This window comes from Pollachius pollachius, assembly GCF_949987615.1.
Source record: "Pollachius pollachius genome assembly, chromosome: 15".
Lineage (NCBI taxonomy): Eukaryota > Metazoa > Chordata > Actinopteri > Gadiformes > Gadidae > Pollachius > Pollachius pollachius.
The window spans coordinates 3491159-3511643 of NC_136948.1; the positions used below are offsets into that span (position 1 = coordinate 3491159).

Sequence of the window (20485 nt, forward strand, 5' to 3'; positions counted from 1 at the left end):
ATAGCCGAGTTAGCCGGCAGGCTAGTCAGTCTACAGCCGAGTTAGCCGGCAGGCTAGTCAGTCTACAGCCGAGTTAGCCAGCAGGCTAGTCAGTCTATAGCCGAGTTAGCCTGCAGGCTAGTCAGTCTATAGCCGAGTTAGCCAGCAGCCTAATCAGTCTAAAGCCGAGTTAGCCAGCAGCCTAGTCAGTCTACAGCTGAGTTAGCCAGCAGGCTAGTCAGTCTATAGACAAGTTAGCCAGCAGGCTAGTCTATTCTTTAGAGTGAGCCAGCAGTCTAGTCAGTCTATATCCGAGTTAGCCAGCAGGCTAGACAGTCTATAGCGGAGTTAGCCAGCAGTTTAGACAGCCTATAGCGGAGTTGTCCAGCAGGCTAAGACAGTGTATAGCGGAGTGATCCAGCAGGCTAGTCTATTCTTTAGAGAGTTAGCGTTAAGAGGCTGAAGCCGATGGCGCCGCAGAACCAACCCGAATAGAGTCCAGGTTCTTCAAAAAAAAATAATCCCAAAGCACCCCCCTCCGGTCCAATCACATCGCTGCCCCCGCCCCCTCAGAGATTCTCGGACACCTCCTTCTCCGAGTCGGGGGACACGGGTCGGGACACGGTGAAGATGTCCTGCCGTTTGATCTTGGCCCTGGGCGTGGCGGCGCCGGCGGCGGAGGCGGCGGTAGCGGAGGAGGCGGGGGGCGGGGGACCCCCCAGGGAGGGCCGCCGGGGTTCCGACAGCAGGCTGATGATCTTGGCCACCTGGCTCTCCAGCGCCCCCAGCCGCCCGCCCAGGGTCCGGATGTCCCCGCGGAGCTCCAGGCGCGTCTCGTGCAGGGCGGCCTGCAGGGCCTGCTCCGGGATGGGGCAGAAGGGGTGAGGAGACCCCCCTCCCTCTCCCCCGGGGAGGAGGAGGGGGCTGACGGCCGCGGGGGTCCGGGCCTCCCCGGCGCGGTCGATGCGCAGCTCGCTCTTGGTGATGCCGCTGTCGCACGAGTCCGTCTTGCGGAGCGGGTTGCTGGCCGACACGTCGCCCTCCTCCCGCTCCCCCCGCCCGCCTCCCCGCCCCCCCGCCTCCTCCTGGGCCAGCGTCTCCACGGAGACCGCCTTGGGGGCGTTGTTGAGCCCCTCCCTCCGCGGCTCAGCCGCGGGCGCCGGGGGCGGGGCCACGTTGCTCTTCAGCCTCATCCAGCCGCGGGCGGCGGGCCGGGCCGGCGGCGGCGCCGCGGTGGGGCTGACGGCGGCCTTCGGCCGGGCCTGCGCCGGACCGTCGCCCGCGGCGACCGTCACCGCGCTGGGCTGCAGCTCCATGATGTCTCGGTTGTTCTGCTTGGCGGCGGCGGGGCCGGGGCCCGGGGCGGGGGCGTAGCTCTGCATGGGCGTCACCTGGGACACGGTGAGCACGCTGCTGCTGGGAGGGGCCCCGTTCTGCTGCAGCGGGGGCCGGGGCAGAGGCAGGGAGTGCTGCAGGCTGGAGTGGCCCAGCTGGAGGCTGCGGGGGTGGAGGTGCTGCTGGTGCTGCTGGTCCCCCTGGAGCTGGTTCTTCTCCAGGTCGGCCTGGGAGCCCGACGGGCCCTGGGTGCGCAGCTCCTTCTGCTGCTTGAACTTCTGGAAGAGCTTGCGGACGGGATGGTCCTGGGGGATGGTCAGCTGCACCTCGTTCTTCGCCCGCTGCCGCTCCTCCTCCTCCTTCTTCACCTCGCTGATCTTACGGAAGATGATCTGAGAGAGGGGGAGGGAGGGAGGGAGGGGGGAGAGGGAGGGAGAGAGGAGAGGGAGAGAGGGAGGGAGGGGGGAGAGAGGAGAGGGAGAGAGGGAGAAGGAAGAGTAACATCAGAGACCGGATCAGAGCGGACTCTGATCAGACCGGATCAGAGTCAGAAGTTAATTGGGATATCTATTTAATTGCAGAACATTGATTGATGCTGTGAGTCAAAGCCAAAGACTATTCCACTGTCTCAACACCGGCATGAAATGTTTTATTGAAATACTTTGTGTGATGTTGTGAATCGAGAAGGCCCTCTTGGACTGTCATGTTATGTGAGTCAATGTAACGTCATATAAGTTTAAGCGATATAAGTTCATAGAATGCAAGTTTATGTACTTTAAGTTACACACGTTACACGCTATCGTGTGCTACTGTTATGGCAACATGGTGACCAAGCTGTTGGTTGGATATCAGTGTCGAGTCATGCCTCTGGTCCCATACATCCCACGTCCGGTCTTCTCCCCCGAGGGTCCGGTCCGGGTTTAGCCCGCTCAGGGCCAGGTTGCAGTACGCAACGGTGCGTTACATTACCCGTCCACCCTCTAAGCTCTCCACTGTGATATTCCACCGGCGCCGAGCGTGTGGCCCTCCCCTGCCTCCACTCACACACTCGTCACGTCTGAGAGGACAGGGACCCCGCCTGTCCTGTGGCCCTATAGCAGCACCCTCCGCCTTATCGGTCCAACTCAGCTCCACATCGGGGGCCCACTAGCCTGAGGGTCGGGAGATTACCACTTGTTTAGGGAGCCGCTGGTTAGAGAGGAGAGGTCACTACCCGTTAGACACTGGTTAGAGAGGAGAGGTCACTACCAGTTAGACACTGGTTAGAGAGGAGAGGTCACAGCTAGTTTATTTAGACGCTGGTTAGAGAGGAGAGGTCACTACCAGTTGAGTTAGACGCTGGTAAGAAAGGAGAGGTCACTATCACTTTGGTTAGATGCTGTTGACAGGTTAGAGAGGAACCCCTACCAGCTCCTCATTGACCTGTCTCTGTACTGTCTAACCCCTACCTGCTCCTTAATGACCTGTCTCTGTACTGTCTAACCCCTACCTGTTCCTTAATGACCTGTCTCTGTACTGTCTTACCCCTACCTGCTCCTTAATGACCTGTCTCCGTACTGTCTAACCCCTACCTACTCCTTAAATGACCTGTCTCTGCACTGTCTAACCCCTACCTGCTCCTTGATGACCGGTCTCTGTACCTCTGATTAAAACATCTTCTCAGACATCTAAAGCCCTTCCACCCAATCACAGAGAGGAGATCTGCTTCGGTCAGCAGAGTCTACCCGCAGCAATTCATTGGGGATAAGTAGTGCGTGAACACGAGCAGACCGATGGAGAAAAACCACCACAAAGCCATCCGAGCACGCATTGCTCCCTTCCGTCGACTGATGCCACGTGGCTTTTACTTAACAGTGTTGTTGTAGGAGAAACAAAGGAAATGGACGCCTGCATTAATCATGAGGAAGGGACGGGGGGGGGGGGGAAGACCGCTGTGCTGAGCGGAGCAAACAATGACTTCCAGCTCTGGGACCGTTCTTAATGGGGCTTTGGCAAGCCACCGAGGCAGGGGCCACAGGAGATCTGCCAGAAGAGATCCAGAGTGACGAGGCCTCTCTGGGCCCCCAAAGACGAGTGAAACTCGTCTTTGGGGGCCCAGAGAGGCCTCGTCACTCTGGAAGCTTGTTGTTTTATGTCATGGATGCTTGCGATAGGAGGTGGACCGTTTCATTCCCGCAAACCCTGGTGGACGTCCGGAATTGGCTTTACGGGATGGAACTCCCCCCCCCCCCGAGGCCTCTGGAGAAGTCGATCTGTATACACGTCTCTATTTGGCAGGCGCTTTCTGCCTGCCAAAGAGGACGGACCCGACAGCGAACGGACAGGACGGTTGGTGGAGAGAGAGTGGGAGCGACACGTGATGGTTGGAGGACTAGGAGGTTGAGCTACCTGGCCAGCCTCCCCGACTCAGGTAGTGGTCTGTAGTCCCAGGGGAGTTGGTAAAGAGAGAGAGGGTTAGGGCGACTCTTTCAAACACGTGGTTGGAGGACTAGGAGGTTGAGCTACCTGGCCAGGTGGTGTTCTATAGTTCCTCCGCTGACGCACCACCGGCAGGCTGCTGTACCGCAAAGACCCCGCGTGGGAATGGAAAGAGAGCCGGTTGGGCTTTGGCGTGAGATTGTGAGTGAGGCGGAAGAGAGTGAAACTCGCTTAATTGGCAAAAAAAAATCCCAGGCGGCAGTTTCCGTCTTAGAGATGCTTGTTAAGACGCCTCATGCCAAAGAGTTCAGCTGCCACTCCGGGCGGATACAATTGGCCCTGGCACATGGCCGTGGGCGCCTGGCTGTCGGACGCGTCCTAAAGCTCGTCTTCCTCTTCTTCCTCATCTTCTTCTGCTACTAGATGAAAGGGCAGCGTGGCTTCGAGTGGCTTGACTCACATTCTCCTCTCGCACGGCCTCAAATTTTTCGCTGACCTGAATGTTCCTCGTCTATTTCCTTCTGCCATCTTCTCGTTGAGCGTCCCCGTCGCATGCAGGCCCCCCTCACGGTCCAGCCCTGCAGCAGCGACCGCCAAGCCAGACACATGCACGGGCACCGGGCACCGGGGGGGGGGGGGGGGGGGCCTGAACGGCTGTCTATTCCGGGCCCTCGTCGGCGAGCGAGGCAGCCAGCCAAGGGGCTTGTTTCCGAAACATCGTTCCAAGCAGAACGACTCTGACGTCCTGGTGAAGAAGATTCAGGGAAGACAAGGGATCTCGCTTAAAGAAAATGCACCATTATTTATTCATCATTTTGAGAACATAACGTTGTATTCTTCAACTTCGCATGATCAAATTTCCACAATGAGTAACAGAAGCTGCCGTCCCGCGATCGAATAACGTTTTAACGTTTAATAAGTCAGAGAAAAAAATGGAGGGAAATTGATGGGGTGGGATTTTTGGGGGGACTGAGGTTCATTTGTCTTCCATCAGGGGGCTGGCTCTGAGCGGCGCCCCAGGCCTGAGGGGCTTGAGAGAGGCTTTATTCGGGGCGCCGTGCTGTGTTAATGAATCTTTACTGGGGGCAGGACTGCTGAGACTACACTTATTGGAAAGGGCTTTCCAAGCGGAGCGCTTTTCCAAAACCAGTTATCCATCATCTCAGCGCAAAGAGAACGAAAAACTGCTTGATTCTTGACGGCTGAGAGGTGGTGGGAGCGAATGATTAATACGGCACCAGAGTTCAGTGAGCTCAAAGGAACTCAAGAGGTGTTAATTAATATAAGACAAAGTTACTGAGAGGATTTTATTTAAAGGTTGAGCACATTCCTGCAATTAGGATAATATAGATTGAGTACATGAATAATGTTATTGAGGTCTTTAGCCAATCAACGTTCTTCCCCCATCCGTCTTTAGATTCACTTGAAAATGAGATCACAGACGCAAAAATGTATGTTTCATCCATGAAAACACAGTAACACACACAAAAACAAGTATTTCTATACAGGCTTTGCCAGAGTTTGACCAAATGCCTTCATTATGAACAATGGTTAACTCATCAGAACAGAGGGTTGTTTACTACAGTATTGAAGTATTTCCCTGTATAGGGAAGGAGGCATTTCCATCACTGTGTGCCCATAACCAAGAGGAAGAATGTTTCAGAGTATCGCAGGGGTCTGTCTAGAGCTCTCCAGGACGGTTGGACACCCGAGAGAAGAGAGATTACCTCCTCAGCAGCTGTAGCTACCATTTGGAAAGACAAGCTGTCTTCACAGCCTGTCCTGCTCTTGCTCTAAGAGCTTAGCGAACGGATACGGATGCGTTCACTATTATGGCTTTCATTTGTCAGACGGCCAACAGACACACTGGCTTCACCCTCCTGTGACAGTGCCCTAGCGCCGCTCTCCTGTGAGCCATGGGACATTGCCGGTATCAAAGTCCCTGACTTCGCTGTGTCGTTCACTGTCCTCCGAGACGATCTCATGAACTGCAGACGTGAGAGTGGGCTCCATGGCCACTGAGGTTTATATGCGGAATGCACTCTTCCACCTTGTGACCCAAAATGGCGGTGCATTGATTAGCACACGTTTAGTCCAAGATGGTCAGGCCAGTGGCCAGGTTTGGATAAGAAGGCGAAAAGGTTTGTATTAAAAGATAACGGGTTTGGAATAGAAGGCTAAGGGTTTGGATTTGAAGGTAAAGGGTTTGATTTAGATGGCTAAGGGTTTCGATTAGAAGGCTAAAGTGTTTAACTTTAAAACATTGATGACACGGTGGATTTCTCAGTTTTCTTTGAGGTTTCTTTGGGGATCTGGCGTGGAGCATGGTTTGTCGAGGTGGCCGTTCCCTCTTGATATTTTCTACTGCAGTGAGGTTCTCCTCTGCCAAAGATAGTAAACGGAAGCGTGTGCTTGTTTGTGGCTGTTGCGATTCTAATTTGTTCAACTCTCTCCAAAGACCATTCCTGCATTCTCCAATTAGGAAAGTTTCCTGTGCCGATTTGACATGATTTCTGCTAATGGAAACCGGAATGAAACCCTTCCCTGGGGTGCTTTTCCATTAGGCTCCTGTCAAGTCATTCAGGACACGCTTCTTTCATAGGAACCATACTGTGGACACCAACACAGGTCATTAAGAGCAGGAAGGGGTTAGACAGTACAGAGGCAGCTCATTAGGGAGCAGGTAGGGGTTAGACAGTACAGACACGGGTCATGAAGCCAGCCCCACACCAGCACCGAAGCGCAGCGGTGCGCATTTCACTCGCGTCAATTGCCGCCCCTAGCACCAATAGGAAGCAGCGCGCTGCAGCACCGTTGTGATACGTTTTGAAAGAAGCAGATCAACAAACTTAGTCGGTATAGGCAACCATGACGTCATACCAGTTGTTTTATGACTACATATATGGCCCTGATGCCCATGATCCTCTGTTTGTACTCACACATTAATTCATAGTTACTTTATCTACTGTCAGGCACTTTGTTTACGGTTAAGTCAGTTTACACACTTCATTTACTTTTATTGCTCATTCTTTTTGCGGCGTGGAATTATTCATCTAGTGCAGTAGATCAACAATCTCCATATGTATAGCACTTTGTATTAAGCCGGGATGTACCAATCAGCTTTAAAAAAGCGCTTTTTCAGGGGCGGCGATGCTGGGGAATAGAACAGGGGCGTGAAGCCTAGTGGGGTGGGGCAGCCCTCCGCTCTGCCCCGCGTCTAGTCGGCGCCGGTGTGGGCTAGTACGTCCGGAATAATGGGGGCGTTCTTTTTGACGTGCCGGTTCCGCGCCGCGGTTTGTGTTGGGCTTTAAGGAGCAGGTAGGGCTTAGACAGTACAGACGCAGGTCACTAAGAAGCAGGTAGGGTTTCACTAGTAAAGACACAGGTCATTAAGGGGCAGGTAGGGTCCGAACTGCGAATGAAGGCATAAGATCGACCCCAGGGGGAGTTTGCTACTGTTATTGCCATGTGTCAGGTAAACAACGGCGGCTAACCTCTTAGTAAACCAGCCGTAAACAGCTAGCTGATCCAGATAAACACACAGACAGTCCCGCAGAGAGCCATCTATTATTCAGAGCTCCTCCACAAGGGGCATGCCGGCTGCATTCAGCTGCTAAATCGACAACAGCGTGGAACCCTGGAGCCAGAAAACATAGCCTAGAACCATACGGAACCACACATAACCATACAGAACCACACAGCACCACACAAGACCACTAGGGAGCACGCAGAACCACACAGGGCCAAGCTGCTCATCCAGAGATATACAGACTATATATATCTGTATATTGCAGCCATATTTCTAAAGATCTCCTTGGGCTCGAGAAGAAATTATTGGGTGAGTGATCGCTTGAATAAATTCTGCGCTTGTAAATATATTAGGTTTGAGAAATGTAATAAACATAGAGAAATATACAGAAGACTGGAGCGATGAGCCAGAATAGCAAAAGTATTGAGGAGGATTCTCAGCGGCAGACTGGGTCGTGCTATCAGTGATCATTTTTGTGTTTTGCATTTTTTGTAAACGAATGAAGCTGTAACAATAAGGAACGGTGATTAGAGGCTGGAACCAGTATAAAACACACACACACACACACAGACACACCTCTGCCCATGGGGTCTACATGAACCAATCAGATGCCTCTGGCTATTTTTGGTGGCAGACTTCTGAAGCTCTCGTTACCGTGCCGACGAGAGGCTGGCTTTCAGCATCGATGGGGACCTCAGGGGGGCCATGCCCTTCTTCTGGTCACCTCTACGCTCCCCTAGTCACCATCACCTTCCCACCTTTTCTCCACCTTGCCTCCCTCACCTCCACCCTAACCTCTATCCTGCCGTCCTCACCTCCACCCTAACCTCCACCCTGTCCCACCCTCCCCATGTCACCTCCTCCAGGGAGCGATGCCCTTCTCCAGGAGATCACCTCCACACCACCATGTCTCCCCCAGTGGTTTAATATTGATGCCCACCTCCTGGCCCACAGGCCGGGGAGGGCGGCATCGCTGGGGGGCCTTCAGAGTAATGCCTCCAATTCACTCAGGGGTTAGTATTATTGGATGGCAGAGGAGGGGGGAGCAGCCGGCAACAATTTTCTAATAACAGTATATTACACTTATTATGGGATGGAAACAAAGGGTTAGAGAGAGGGGGTGGAAAGACTGCTGGAATCAAAACGATCTAATGATGGATAAAGTATATCTTATCTTAAATGATGATTATCAGGGATAGAGAGAGAGAATGAGAGAGAGTATGATAGAGATAATGATACAGAGAAACAAACAAAGAGATGTGTTTGTGTGTGTATGTGTGTGGTGCATGCGTGTGTGGTGCGTGCGTGTGTGTTTGTTGCGTGCGTCTTTGTGTGCGTGTGTGTATGTGTGCGTGAGTGTCTGGGCGCGTGGGTCTGTGCGCGTGTATCTGGTTGTGTCTCTGTGTGTGTGTGTGTGTGTGTGTGTGTGTGTGTGTGTGTGTGTGCGTGTGTGCGCGGGTTTCAATCCTCTCTCTACATCTGTACATCCTCGGCCCAGCTCCAGCGTCCGTCCGAGGTCTGTCCGTTTTAAACGCACCACTTTACAAACGTCTGAGCGGTGACACCTCACCTGGCACTTCCACCTCCACACCGAAGCACTCTCCCTTTGAGCGGGGGGGCCATTGTCCTCTCCACAGCCCATATACTCCCTAGTTTAGAAACAGACCAGAGGACGTCCATACTGGCCGCTGTCCCTGGGGATTTATCACCATAATGGACCGGCAAAAAGTTGCTACGGCTGCAGTCTGCAGGCGAAAGCGCAGTCTCACGGCACATTTCAGGAGTGACGCAGCGACTTTCTGTGTGTGTCTGAGCACCCGCGGGCTGGCATCGAACCCATGGCCTTCCCGAACGGCCTTCCGTAGTCCAGACGCATTCAGCTGGAAATGTTTCTGCGGCGCGTTTGATAAGAAAGGGTCGGAGAGCTGGTGGCCAACATTATGGGCTTCATTCTACAGCGCGCCTCTCACCCGTGGCCACGACAGAGCTCTTTACAATCAGGGCCTCATGTCCACCCATTCATACACACATTAATTCACCCATTCATACACATATTCAAGCGCTCATTTATTCAGTCATCCGCACACACATCCATGCACACATTTATTCAGTCATCCATTCACACATCCAAACACACATTCATTCAGTCTTAAATTCAGTCTTTCATTCATACACATTCATACACAAATGCAGTCTTTTATTCGCACATTCATTCAGTCATTCACACACATTCCTACACCCATTAATTCATTCATCCATACACAACCTTAATTCACTCATTCACCCACCGACGGCGGTGTCTCCCATGCAGGACCACAGCCAGCGGGCCAGGAGCATTTGGGGGTGTGTTGCTCAGGGACACCTCGGCAATCAGCCAGGAAAAGAAATGTAAAGGTGCCAACCCAGCTGACTGGCAACCCATACTGGGAGACTTGCTCAAAGGTTCCTCAGCAGAAAATGATCCTCTCTTTCCACCCACGGCTAAAAGCATCTGGGCGGGAATTTGGTTCTTCTGAGTATTTAGTCTCTCTTTTTACCTTGTTTATTACTGAACCAGCGGCAACAGCAATGCCTGCTGGGTAATTAACGCCAGGTGCATGGACCTTGGAGTCTGCGGGCGCCTCGTTGTGACAACAAGGAGGGGAGTCATTTAGTGGCGTGAGGAGCTCATCTCTCAGGCCGCTGTCCTGCGTTCTCCAGCCTGTTCCCTCTGGAGAGACCGTCCCCACTGTGTGTGTGTTCCAGAATAAAACATTAGAACGTGACGTATATGTTACATGCTTTAAGGCATTTGTTTGTCCGTATGAGTGCGCATGCGTGTGAGGGTGTGCGTCTGTATGTGTCTGTGTGTGAGTTTGCGTGTGTGTGTGTGTGTGTGTGTGTATGTGTGTGCGTGCGTGCGTGTGTGTAGGTGTGTGTGTATTTGTGTGTTGGAGGTCTCAATACTATACTTGATTGCATTCCTTCTGAGTAATAAGCCTCTACTCTATCCCCTCCCCCTCAACTCCTCACCCTCTCCCCCCCTCCCTCTCCTCCCCCCTCTCTTCCCTCCTCACCCCCTGTGTAGTAATACAATATCATTTCAGCTGTAACACTCGTAGCCGCTCAATCACAGACATTGATTAATCACAGCGCTAGGGGCCCAGCGCTAACGCCAGGAGCTAACGGCCCCTGGAGGAAGTGGCTGTCGGCGGCGGCTCCTGGCGCCGCGCCGCCGCACAGAGCGGGGAGCAGGGGAGACCGCTAGCGCGTCGTGCTCCGCTGCAGTCATCAGCCGTCTAACAATAGCAGCACTGAGGTTAGCGAGCGCTAGGGAAGAGGCGGTGGTGGAGTTAGCGAGCGGTAGGGAGGGGGCAGTGGTGGAGTTAGCGAGCGCTAGGGAGGAACTAGCGCTCAGGTTAGCGAGCCCTAGGGAGGAGGCGGTGGTGGAGTTAGCGAGCGCTAGGGAGGAACTAGCGCTCAGGTTAGCGAGCGCTAGGGAGGAGGCGGCGGTGGAGTTAGCGAGCGCTAGGGAGGAACTAGCGCTCAGGTTAGCGAGCGCTAAGGAGGAGGCGGTGGTGGAGTTAACGAGCGCTAAGGAGGAGGCGGTGGTGGAGTTAGCGAGCGCTAGGGAGGAACTAGCGCTCAGGTTAGCGAGCGCTAGGGAGGGGGCAGTGGTGGAGTTAGCGAGCGCTAGGGAGGAACTAGCGCTCAGGTTAGCGAGGGCTAGGGAGGAGGCGGTGGTGGAGTTAGCGAGCGCTAGGGAGGAACTAGCGCTCAGGTTAGCAAGCGCTAGGGAGGAAGCGGTGGTGGAGTTAGCGAGCGCTAGGGAGGAACTAGCGCTCAGGTTAGCGAGCGCTAGGGAGGAACTAGCGCTCAGGTTAGCAAGCGCTAGGGAGGAGGCGGTGGTGGAGTTAGCGAGCGCTAGGGAGGAGGCAGTGGTGGAGTTAGCGAGCGCTAGGGAGGAACTAGCGCTCAGGTTAGCGAGCGCTAGGGAGGAGGCGGTGGTGGAGTTAGCGAGCGCTAGGGAGGAACTAGCGCTCAGGTTAGCGAGCGCTAGGGAGGAGGCGGTGGTGGAGTTAGCGAGCGCTAGGGAGGAACTAGCGCTCAGGTTAGTGAGCGCTAGGGAGGAACTAGCGCTCAGGTTAGCGAGCGCTAGGGAGGAGGCGGTGGTGGAGTTAGCGAGCGCTAGGGAGGAACTAGCGCTCAGGTTAGCGAGCGCTAGGGAGGGGGCAGTGGTGGAGTTAGTGAGCGCTAGGGAGGAACTAGCGCTCAGGTTAGCGAGCACTAGGGAGGAGGCGGTGGTGGAGTTAGCGAGCGCTAGGGAGGAACTAGCGCTCAGGTTAGCGAGCGCAAGGGAGGGGGCAGTGGTGGAGTTAGTGAGCGCTAGGGAGGAACTAGCGCTCAGGTTAGCGAGCGCTAGGGAGGAGGCGGTGGTGGAGTTAGCGAGCGCTAGGGAGGAACTAGCGCTCAGGTTAGCGAGCGCTAGGGAGGAGGCGGTGGTGGAGTTAGCGAGCGCTAGGGAGGAACTAGCGCTCAGGTTAGCGAGCGCTAGGGAGGAGGCGGTGGTGGAGTTAGCGAGCGCTAGGGAGGAACTAGCGCTCAGGTTAGCCAGCGCTAGGGAGGAGGCGGTGGTGGAGTTAGCGAGCGCTAGGGAGGAACTAGCGCTCAGGTTAGCGAGCGCTAGGGAGGAGGCGGTGGTGGAGTTAGCGAGCGCTAGGGAGGAACTAGCGCTCAGGTTAGCCAGCGCTAGGGAGGGGGAAGGGCTGAGCCTGAGAGTAGGCCTATACTTTTCATTATGACAGAGCAGAGAGGTGGTTTGAACATTGTGCAAGTTTTGAGGAGTCGCACTGCATGACTAGTGCTATTCACCTCGAGAAACCACTTAGCAGCTCTTGACGGATCACATCGCGACATTGCTCTCTAGGCTTATTCAATTACCAACCCGATAGCATTATTAACAGGTAGCGCTTTTTGGTATCTATTACTTCAAATATGGGAGCCCCGACCTCTTCATTCTACAGACCCCACTTTACAGTGGGGTCCCCATGGCCTCCAGCGTGGTAACTCAATCCTGGGGAGAACCCTGGAACATTTCAGTTCAGTTTAGCGTCCGTCGCTGTCGTCGGTCCCGCTGATTCTCACACTGGAAGGCATGCGCTACCACGGACTCGGTGAACCTTTGTCATTCTGACGGTGGCGGCCGGCTCCTCGACTGAAGCGTGGGCGGGCGGCGTCCCCTGACTGGGGGGGCATATCCTACATGTTTAGACCTCGTCCCCGGGATATCACTGGGGTATTCAGACCCTGTGTGACCCAACCTTCTACCGGCGGTTCTTAAATGAGATTCGCAATCCTCAAATTAAAAGGATGAATATGAAAAGTCACAAACACGCACACACACACAAACAAAAGCACACACATTCAAACAAACACAGGCACACACGTTATTACAAGGGTATGTTATGAGATTCTTCGGGGATAAGCCCATCATAATTAGTTGTAATGTGGAAATGCATTAAAGTCATAATGCATGAAAACAATATAATATAGAACCAAAAAAATATAGAGAAAGACAGAGGAGAGAGAAAGACAGAGAGAGAGAGAAAGAGAGAGAGAGAGAGAGAGAGAGAGAGAGAGAGAGAGAGAGAGAGAGCGAGAGAGAGAGAGAGACAGGGGGTTGTATGGGCCCCCTGGTGATAACGGTCATCACCCCCCTTTCACTCTGTCACCATGGAGACCAGAGACTGGCAGAGGAACAGATAAACACAGACACACACACACACACAGACACAAATACACTCAAATTGACCTAAAGTGTGTGTGTTTGTGTGTGTAAGTTTGCGTTTTTGTGTGTGTGTGTGTGTGTGTGTGTGTGTAAGTTTGCGTTTTTGTGTGTGTGTATGTGTGTGTGTGTGGGTGTGTGGGTGTGCCAGTCTTCAGTCAACGAGCTGTCTTGTCCTCGTCAATGCAGTTCAGACTGGAGATAGAAACACTGTGTGAAAATGTGTTTGGCATGTGTATGTGCATACGTGTGTGTGTGTGTGTGTCTGTGTGTGTGTGTGTGTGTGTGTGTGTGTGTGTGTGTGTCTGTTTTGTGTTTGGAGAGGGAGGAATAAAGTGGGTCATTTTTCCCTCTTAACTCAGGCAGTTTATTATTTATCAGATAAAAAACAGAATGGATGAATGGAGGAATGGTTCCTTGTCCTTTCTCTCTCTCTGTCTATCCCCCTTCCTCTCTCTCTCTCTCGTTCTCTCTCTCTTGCAGTCTTCATCTCTCTCTCTCTCTCCTATTCTCCCATTACCACATGCCTCAACACACACACACACACACACACACACAAACATACTGAAGTCATGCAAAATGTGTTGCAGTCACGCAACAACAAATGGGTAGATGGACTAACACGGACAGACCAGGAAAACGCTTTCTTTTCTATAGATTATTAAAGGAATGCAAATTAAATTATGACCAGAGCGCCAACGCACAGACCCGGCATGCAGGTATTAACCAGGCACAAAATAAGAGCAGTCAATCATCTATTATACATGTGCTGCTTTCCTCTGTTGGAGCCACACACACACACATCTACTAAAAACATGAACATGTGCACACACAGACATACACACATAAACACACGCACATCCACCCACATACACACACACAGACACACCAGTGTGTGACTTTCATATCCACCTGCTTTCATCTCCCATTCACACTCATTTGTGTGTACACACACACACACACACGCACACACACTCTGGTGCACACACACACACACACACACACACACACACAAACTCTGGTGCACGCACACACACACACACACACACACACATACACACACACACACACTCTGGAGCACACACACACACTCTGGTGCGCACACAGACACACACACAGACACACTCTGGTGCACACACACACACACACGCACACACACACACTGTGGTGCACACATACACACACACACACACACACACTCCTGTTCATTACTAAGGTAGGAGCGGCACGGAAACCTCGACACAGAAACAGCAGAGTGGCGGAGAGCTGACGGGAATTGGAATTGAAAACGGTGCGAGAGACGCAGAACGCATCAGACCGGGTCGGGCTGCCACCGCGTTACAGTGCACATTATGGGGGTGGGGGTTGTCATGGTAATTATGAATTCACTCGGGGGGGGGGGGGGGTTGTGTCCTTAATGACGAACAAGACCTTAGAAATAACTAAACATTGGTTTCAGTTATATTTTTGGATTTTCTTCAGAGGAAGGATCTGACACATAAAAGGATGTTTTAATATCCACGGCGCAGAGCTGTGTGAGCAGTCAGGGGAAAGAGAAATGCACATTCTCTACTGTATCGGGATTGGTGTCTACTGCTATCAACTGTATCTCTACTCTACTGTATTTCTACGGATCTCTACAATATCCATGTTCTCTACTGCCGTGGGCTTTCTATCTCTCTCTCTCTCTCTTTCAGTCTTCAGCTCCCTCTCTCCCTCTCTTCATCACTCTCTCTCTCTCACTCCATCCCTCTCTCTCTCTCTCGATCCCTCTCTCTCTCTCTCTCGATCCCTCTCTCTCTCTCTCTCTCCATCCCTCTCTCTCTCCATCCCTCTCTCTCAGTCTTCATCTCTCTCCCTCTCTCTTTTCTACGGACCTCCCTCCCTCCCCCCCTATCTCTCCCTCTCCCCCCCCCCCCCCTCCCTCTCTCCCCCTCTCTCTCTCTTCCTCTCTCTCTTTCTGTCTCTTTACTACGGACCTCCCTCTCTCCCCCCTCTCTCTCTCTCCCCCTCTCTCAGACCCTGCAGGCCGGTCCTATGTGTTCCACGTGTATCATCTTCAACCATGTACCGATGCGTTTATTATGAGGGCAGATCTCCCCTCCTGGGGGGCCGGGGGGAGCCCCCGAGGAGGGGTTTAGCTCGGCGGCGTGGGACCGCAGCTAGCCACCAGCTAGGCTCTGGCTTCTATATTTAGCAGCTCTGAACACAGCCCCAAAACAACAAGGACTTGATCCTGCTGTGGTCGGAGAAATAACAGCTAGTGGGACACACACGCACGCACACACACACACACACACACGCACATGCTTGCCCACACACAAAAGCCTGGGCATGCAAGCCACATGCATTGCCACACACGCACGCACGCACAAGCCCACACAAATAACAAATATTAACCTCCTCTAGGCTAGTTGAGCCTTGAAGGTCTATAGCTTAACATGGACCGGGTAGTTAGAGTGAGTTAACTACAGCTTAACATGGACCGGGTAGTTAGAGTGAGTTAACTACAGTTTAACATTGACCGGGTAGTTAGAGTGAGTTAACTACAGCTTAACATGGACCGGGTAGTTAGAGTGAGTTAACTACAGCTTAACATGGACCGGGTAGTTAGAGTGAGTTAACTACAGCTTAACATGGACCGGGTAGTTAGAGTGAGTTAACTACAGCTTAACATGGACCGGGTAGTTAGAGTGAGTTAACTACATCTTAACATGGACAGGGTAGTGAGAGTGAGTTAACTTCAGGTCCACAGGTAGTTAGAGTGATTTAACCAAAGGTTAACATGGACCGGGTAGTTAGAGTGAGTTAACTACATCTTAACATGGACAGGGTAGTTAGAGTGAGTTAACTTCAGGTCCACAGGTAGTTAGAGTGATTTAACCAAAGGTTAACATGGACTGGGTAGTTAGAGTGAGTTAACTACAGCTTAACATGGACCGGGTAGTTAGAGTGAGTTAACTACAGCTTAACATGGACCGGGTAGTTAGAGTGAGTTAACTACATCTTAACATGGACAGGGTAGTGAGAGTGAGTTAACTTCAGGTCCACAGGTAGTTAGAGTGATTTAACCAAAGGTTAACATGGACCGGGTAGTTAGAGTGAGTTAACTACATCTTAACATGGACAGGGTAGTTAGAGTGAGTTAACTTCAGGTCCACAGGTAGTTAGAGTGATTTAACCAAAGGTTAACATGGACTGGGTAGTTAGAGTGAGTTAACTACAGCTTAACATGGACCGGGTAGTTAGAGTGAGTTAACTACAGGACTACAGGGCCCGGGTAGTTAACTACAGTTTAACATGGACAGGGTAGTTAGACACAAGGAGTGGAGACAGTATCGGGGTATGGGCCTGTGGGCATGTTTGTTTAAATAGAGTAGTATATATATATATATATAGATACATATATAAAGATTGGCAATATTTCTATGTCGCTCCACAATATTGCTCTCGCTCTCACACATTCGCAGTGTGTGTGGCTCTCTCTCTCTAACACACATTCAAAGTGTATCTCTCACACACACACACACACACACACACACGTGTCCCCATAAGGCAAACGTGTGATGGTCTGAATGACAGCTGGGCGAGGGGTGAAGGTGGGCTTGTGGGTCCAGCAACACATCCAAGCCTGCCAGAGACACACACACACACACACACACACACACACACACACACACACACACACACACACACACACACACACACCCTTCCTCCCTTCAGCGTGGGCAGCATGCCATGAATACAGTCAGCCATCTTACTCATTTCCTATTTATTTATCTGTCATGTTTGTTAAATGACAGAGAGAGAGAGAGAGCGAGAGCGAGAGAGAGGGAGAACCAACCCTCCATGCTTCCCTAAATCCAGACAGATAATGAACAGAGTCAGCTGAGCGCTCTCTGACACGTTCCATCGTTGGTTTGTGACAGCGTTGGACGTCTTCCTCGCTGAAGAGGAGCCAGAAGACCAGAGAAACACAGAGATACAGGAGGAGCCGAGATGAAGGAGAAGGAGGCGAGATACAGGAGAAGGAGGCGCGATACAGGAGAAGGAGTCGAGATACAGGAGAAGGCGGACACAGGAAGATGAGGAAAAGGATGTCAAAGTGCCCTTACAACCAAACTCCGTTCTAGGACTAAGGCTCACCTCTCTCTCTCTCTCTCTCTCTCTCTCTCTCTCTCTCTCTCTCTCTCTCTCTCTCTCTCTCTCTCTCTCTCTCTCTCTCTCTCTCTCTCTCTCTCTCTCTCTCTCTCTCTCTCTCTCTCTCTCTCTCTCTCTCTCTATAATATACAAAACATTGAATAAAATGTAGACCATGAAACAATAATCAGTATGGTTGGAGGAATATTATCTCAAAGCAGTTATTAATATTAATAGTATAACTAAATATAATATTTAGTTATATTACATTTGTCACACATCATGAGAGACATCACAGCTTCTTTCTGTCTTTATTAATAAGTAGCACATGGTAGTAAGTAGACATACTATAGGTGATAGAACAAATAGGTTGCGGGTCCAAACCCACAAAAAAACAACTCTAAGTCACTTCAGATGAAAGCATCTCCTTAATGTACATTTACATTAAGAGCATTTAGCAGCCCCTTTATCCAAAGCGACTTACAATAAGTGCATTTGTCAGAAGAAGGAGAAACAATATATCGCTGTCGGTACAGTAAGGTTGTTCATCGAAACAAGTGCCAAGCACGAACAATCACTAGGTTAAACCATTCCCCGTACACAACAAAGAGAGCTAGGATAAGATAATAATAATAATAATAATAATAATAATAATAATAATAATAATAATAATAATACATTAAACTTATATAGAGCTTTTCTAAATACTCAAAGACGCTTTACGGAGTGAACACAAAATAAAATAATTTAATTTAAAAAGATCAAATAGAATAAAATAAAATAAAAAGCTAAAAAACTAAAATAGGTAAATAAAACTAGGAATAGCTAAAAGGACGAAGGGGAGCGAAGGGAAAAAGATTATGCGTTGAAAGCGATCTTGAAAAGGTGGGTTTTGAGGGCCTGTTTAAAGATGCTACACAATTATTAAGTACTATTTGTACGACATACAATGTGTGCGTACATCCTGAACGTAGCTTAAAAAGCTATTCCCCAACGGCAGTGGTTCCTTCCGAAGCGTCTGCTAGCCAGTGAACACGCTGCTCCCAGAGAACTGAGCGGAGCGAGGCATGTATACCACGTGGATATCCGGGACTCCGCTCCCGATGTCCGGTGTGGCTGTGAGCCCCCTTAGAAACACTAAGAAACAATTAGAAACACTAAAAAACACTAAGCCAGCAGATCGGGGGCTCCAGCAAAGTCAAAGAGGCCTGCTGCCGCAGCCTGTCCGCCCTTGGGCCCGCGGTGAGGATTCAAACGAACAGAGGCTCATTAAAATCCTGATTAGCATTTCTGCTACACATCGATTAACAAGGAGAGCGGGAACAAACGGTGTTGAGACTCTGCAGACCGAACCGGTAGCCAGCATTGGGAGCTCAGGAAACGAGCTCAGGAGTGCAGTTTACTAAAGAGGTCGTGTATCTGTGATACTTCGACTCGGAGACAGGAGGAACAAGGGATTCTGGGAAGGAAGCGGGGAAATGTATGGAGGGGAATGTATACATCAGGGACACGCGTTGCATGCTGAGGAACACAGGCATTAGAGGCGGTCTGTAATTGGTCGTTGGCCACGGTGGGCTCCCTTGTCAACAGATAGGAAACTCGCTGTGTAAAGGTATGCCTTTCATTTATTCCCAGGCGCCTATCTCTTTATGTTGTCTTAATTGGTTTAAGTTTAAGAGATTATGAATTGGCCCAGACTGAGAGAGAGAGAGAGAGAGAGAGAGAGAGAGAGAGAGAGAGAGAGAGAGAGAGAGAGAGAGAGAGAGAGGCATTGAGAGCCAAATAAAGACAGAGACAAGGACAGCAAGAGAAATAGAGACAGGTGATATATAATGAAATAGAGACAGATATAGAAAGAGAGAGGCAGGAGAGAGAGTGAGAGAGAGATTGAGAGACATGTAGAAATTGATATACATATATAGATGCAGGAGAGAGAGAGAGAGAGATGGAGACATTGACACCAGAGGGAGACAGCATGACAGACAGAGACAGAAGGAGACCGGTGGATCATGAAAGGGTGAAGTGGTGGTTAAGTGCTTAGGGACGCAGGTTGTCTGAAGGGTTATTATTTATAATGTGAAGGACAAGACAGTTACAGGCTGACAGTGTCTCCTTCTGGCCCCCTCTGCTCCTCCTCCCCTCCTTAACTCTCCTCCTCCTCCTCCACTCTCCTCCTGCTCCCTACTGCTCCTTAGGCCTCCTCCCCTACTCCTGTTTACTTCTCCCTCCTGCCTCTCCTCTACTCCCCTCTCTAGTCCTCCTCCACTCTACGGCTCTCTTCCTGCCCTTCCCCTCCTCGATTCCTTTGCTGCTCCCTACTCCTCTTCACTCCTCCCCTACTGTACTCCACTCTCAGCTTCCTCCCCTTGTCCAAACCCCTCCTCGACTCCACCTCTTCTCCTCCATTCCTTCACTCCTCTCTACTCCTCCTCTCTCCTCGATCAGCCTCTGTGTTGTCTGGCCAGAGGCTGATGGTGATACTGGTACATAACGAGCAGAGTTCACCTTCATGTGAGAGATGAGAAGGGGCACAACATCACTAGACACAACTCATCTTTTGAAAATAACTGTTGCTTGACAATATTTTTTTGACACTCAATTATAAGTGCAAGAACAATGGCGCGTCGAACAAATGAGTCAGACAGCGTCTGATCGGAATGACGACCAATCAGAGGCCAGTCAAGTCTAGAGCAGCGAATGAAAGAGAAGCCAATTAAAGAACGACCAATCGAAAAACAACCGGAGAAATACGAACGCTTAATCAAAGTGAACCCTTCACACAGATACCCAACCTGCCAATTGCGGTATGATACAATAATTTAAAGGCACGTTAAGGGAAAGGTGTGATCATTCAAAAGCTTGTTATGGCCGGAGTGGCTGACGTGCAGGCTCCGCCTCCTGTGACATCACCTCATTGATAAACTTGCAGGCCTCCTGGCACTTGCAGTGCCTATGCACATTTCAATAATGCTAATAGGCTGTTTGTGGAGTGGCAGCAGGTCTTGCAAACGGTACTCGATCACAACACTTTTATTATCATAAAGTACACAATAAACGGAGCAATGAAACTTCAAACACACACACACGTATATACAGACATACACACACACATATTCCAATCACACACACACACACACACACACAGATTTTCCACCTCATCAATTTTGTCTTTAGCCATTCTGCTTTATCTATGGAAACGTATGCACAATCATTCACTCTCTAACACACATACACGCACACACACATCGACACACCCTCACACACACACACACACACACACACACACACACACACACACACACACTCCCTGCAGCATGGTG

At 51.0% G+C, this 20485-nt stretch overlaps 1 protein-coding gene across 1 annotated transcript in view; it reads right to left on the bottom strand.

Annotated features, from left to right (window-relative positions):
- Nucleotides 1-548: 548 nt before the first annotated feature.
- The window catches only part of kcnh5b (potassium voltage-gated channel, subfamily H (eag-related), member 5b), a gene marked incomplete at both ends in the record, with an annotated part of 73863 nt that continues 53926 nt past the window's right edge, over nt 549-20485 (bottom strand). The window contains 1 exon segment of the mRNA XM_079752218.1: nt 549-1706. Coding sequence (XP_079608344.1) covers nt 549-1706 — 1158 coding nt within the window.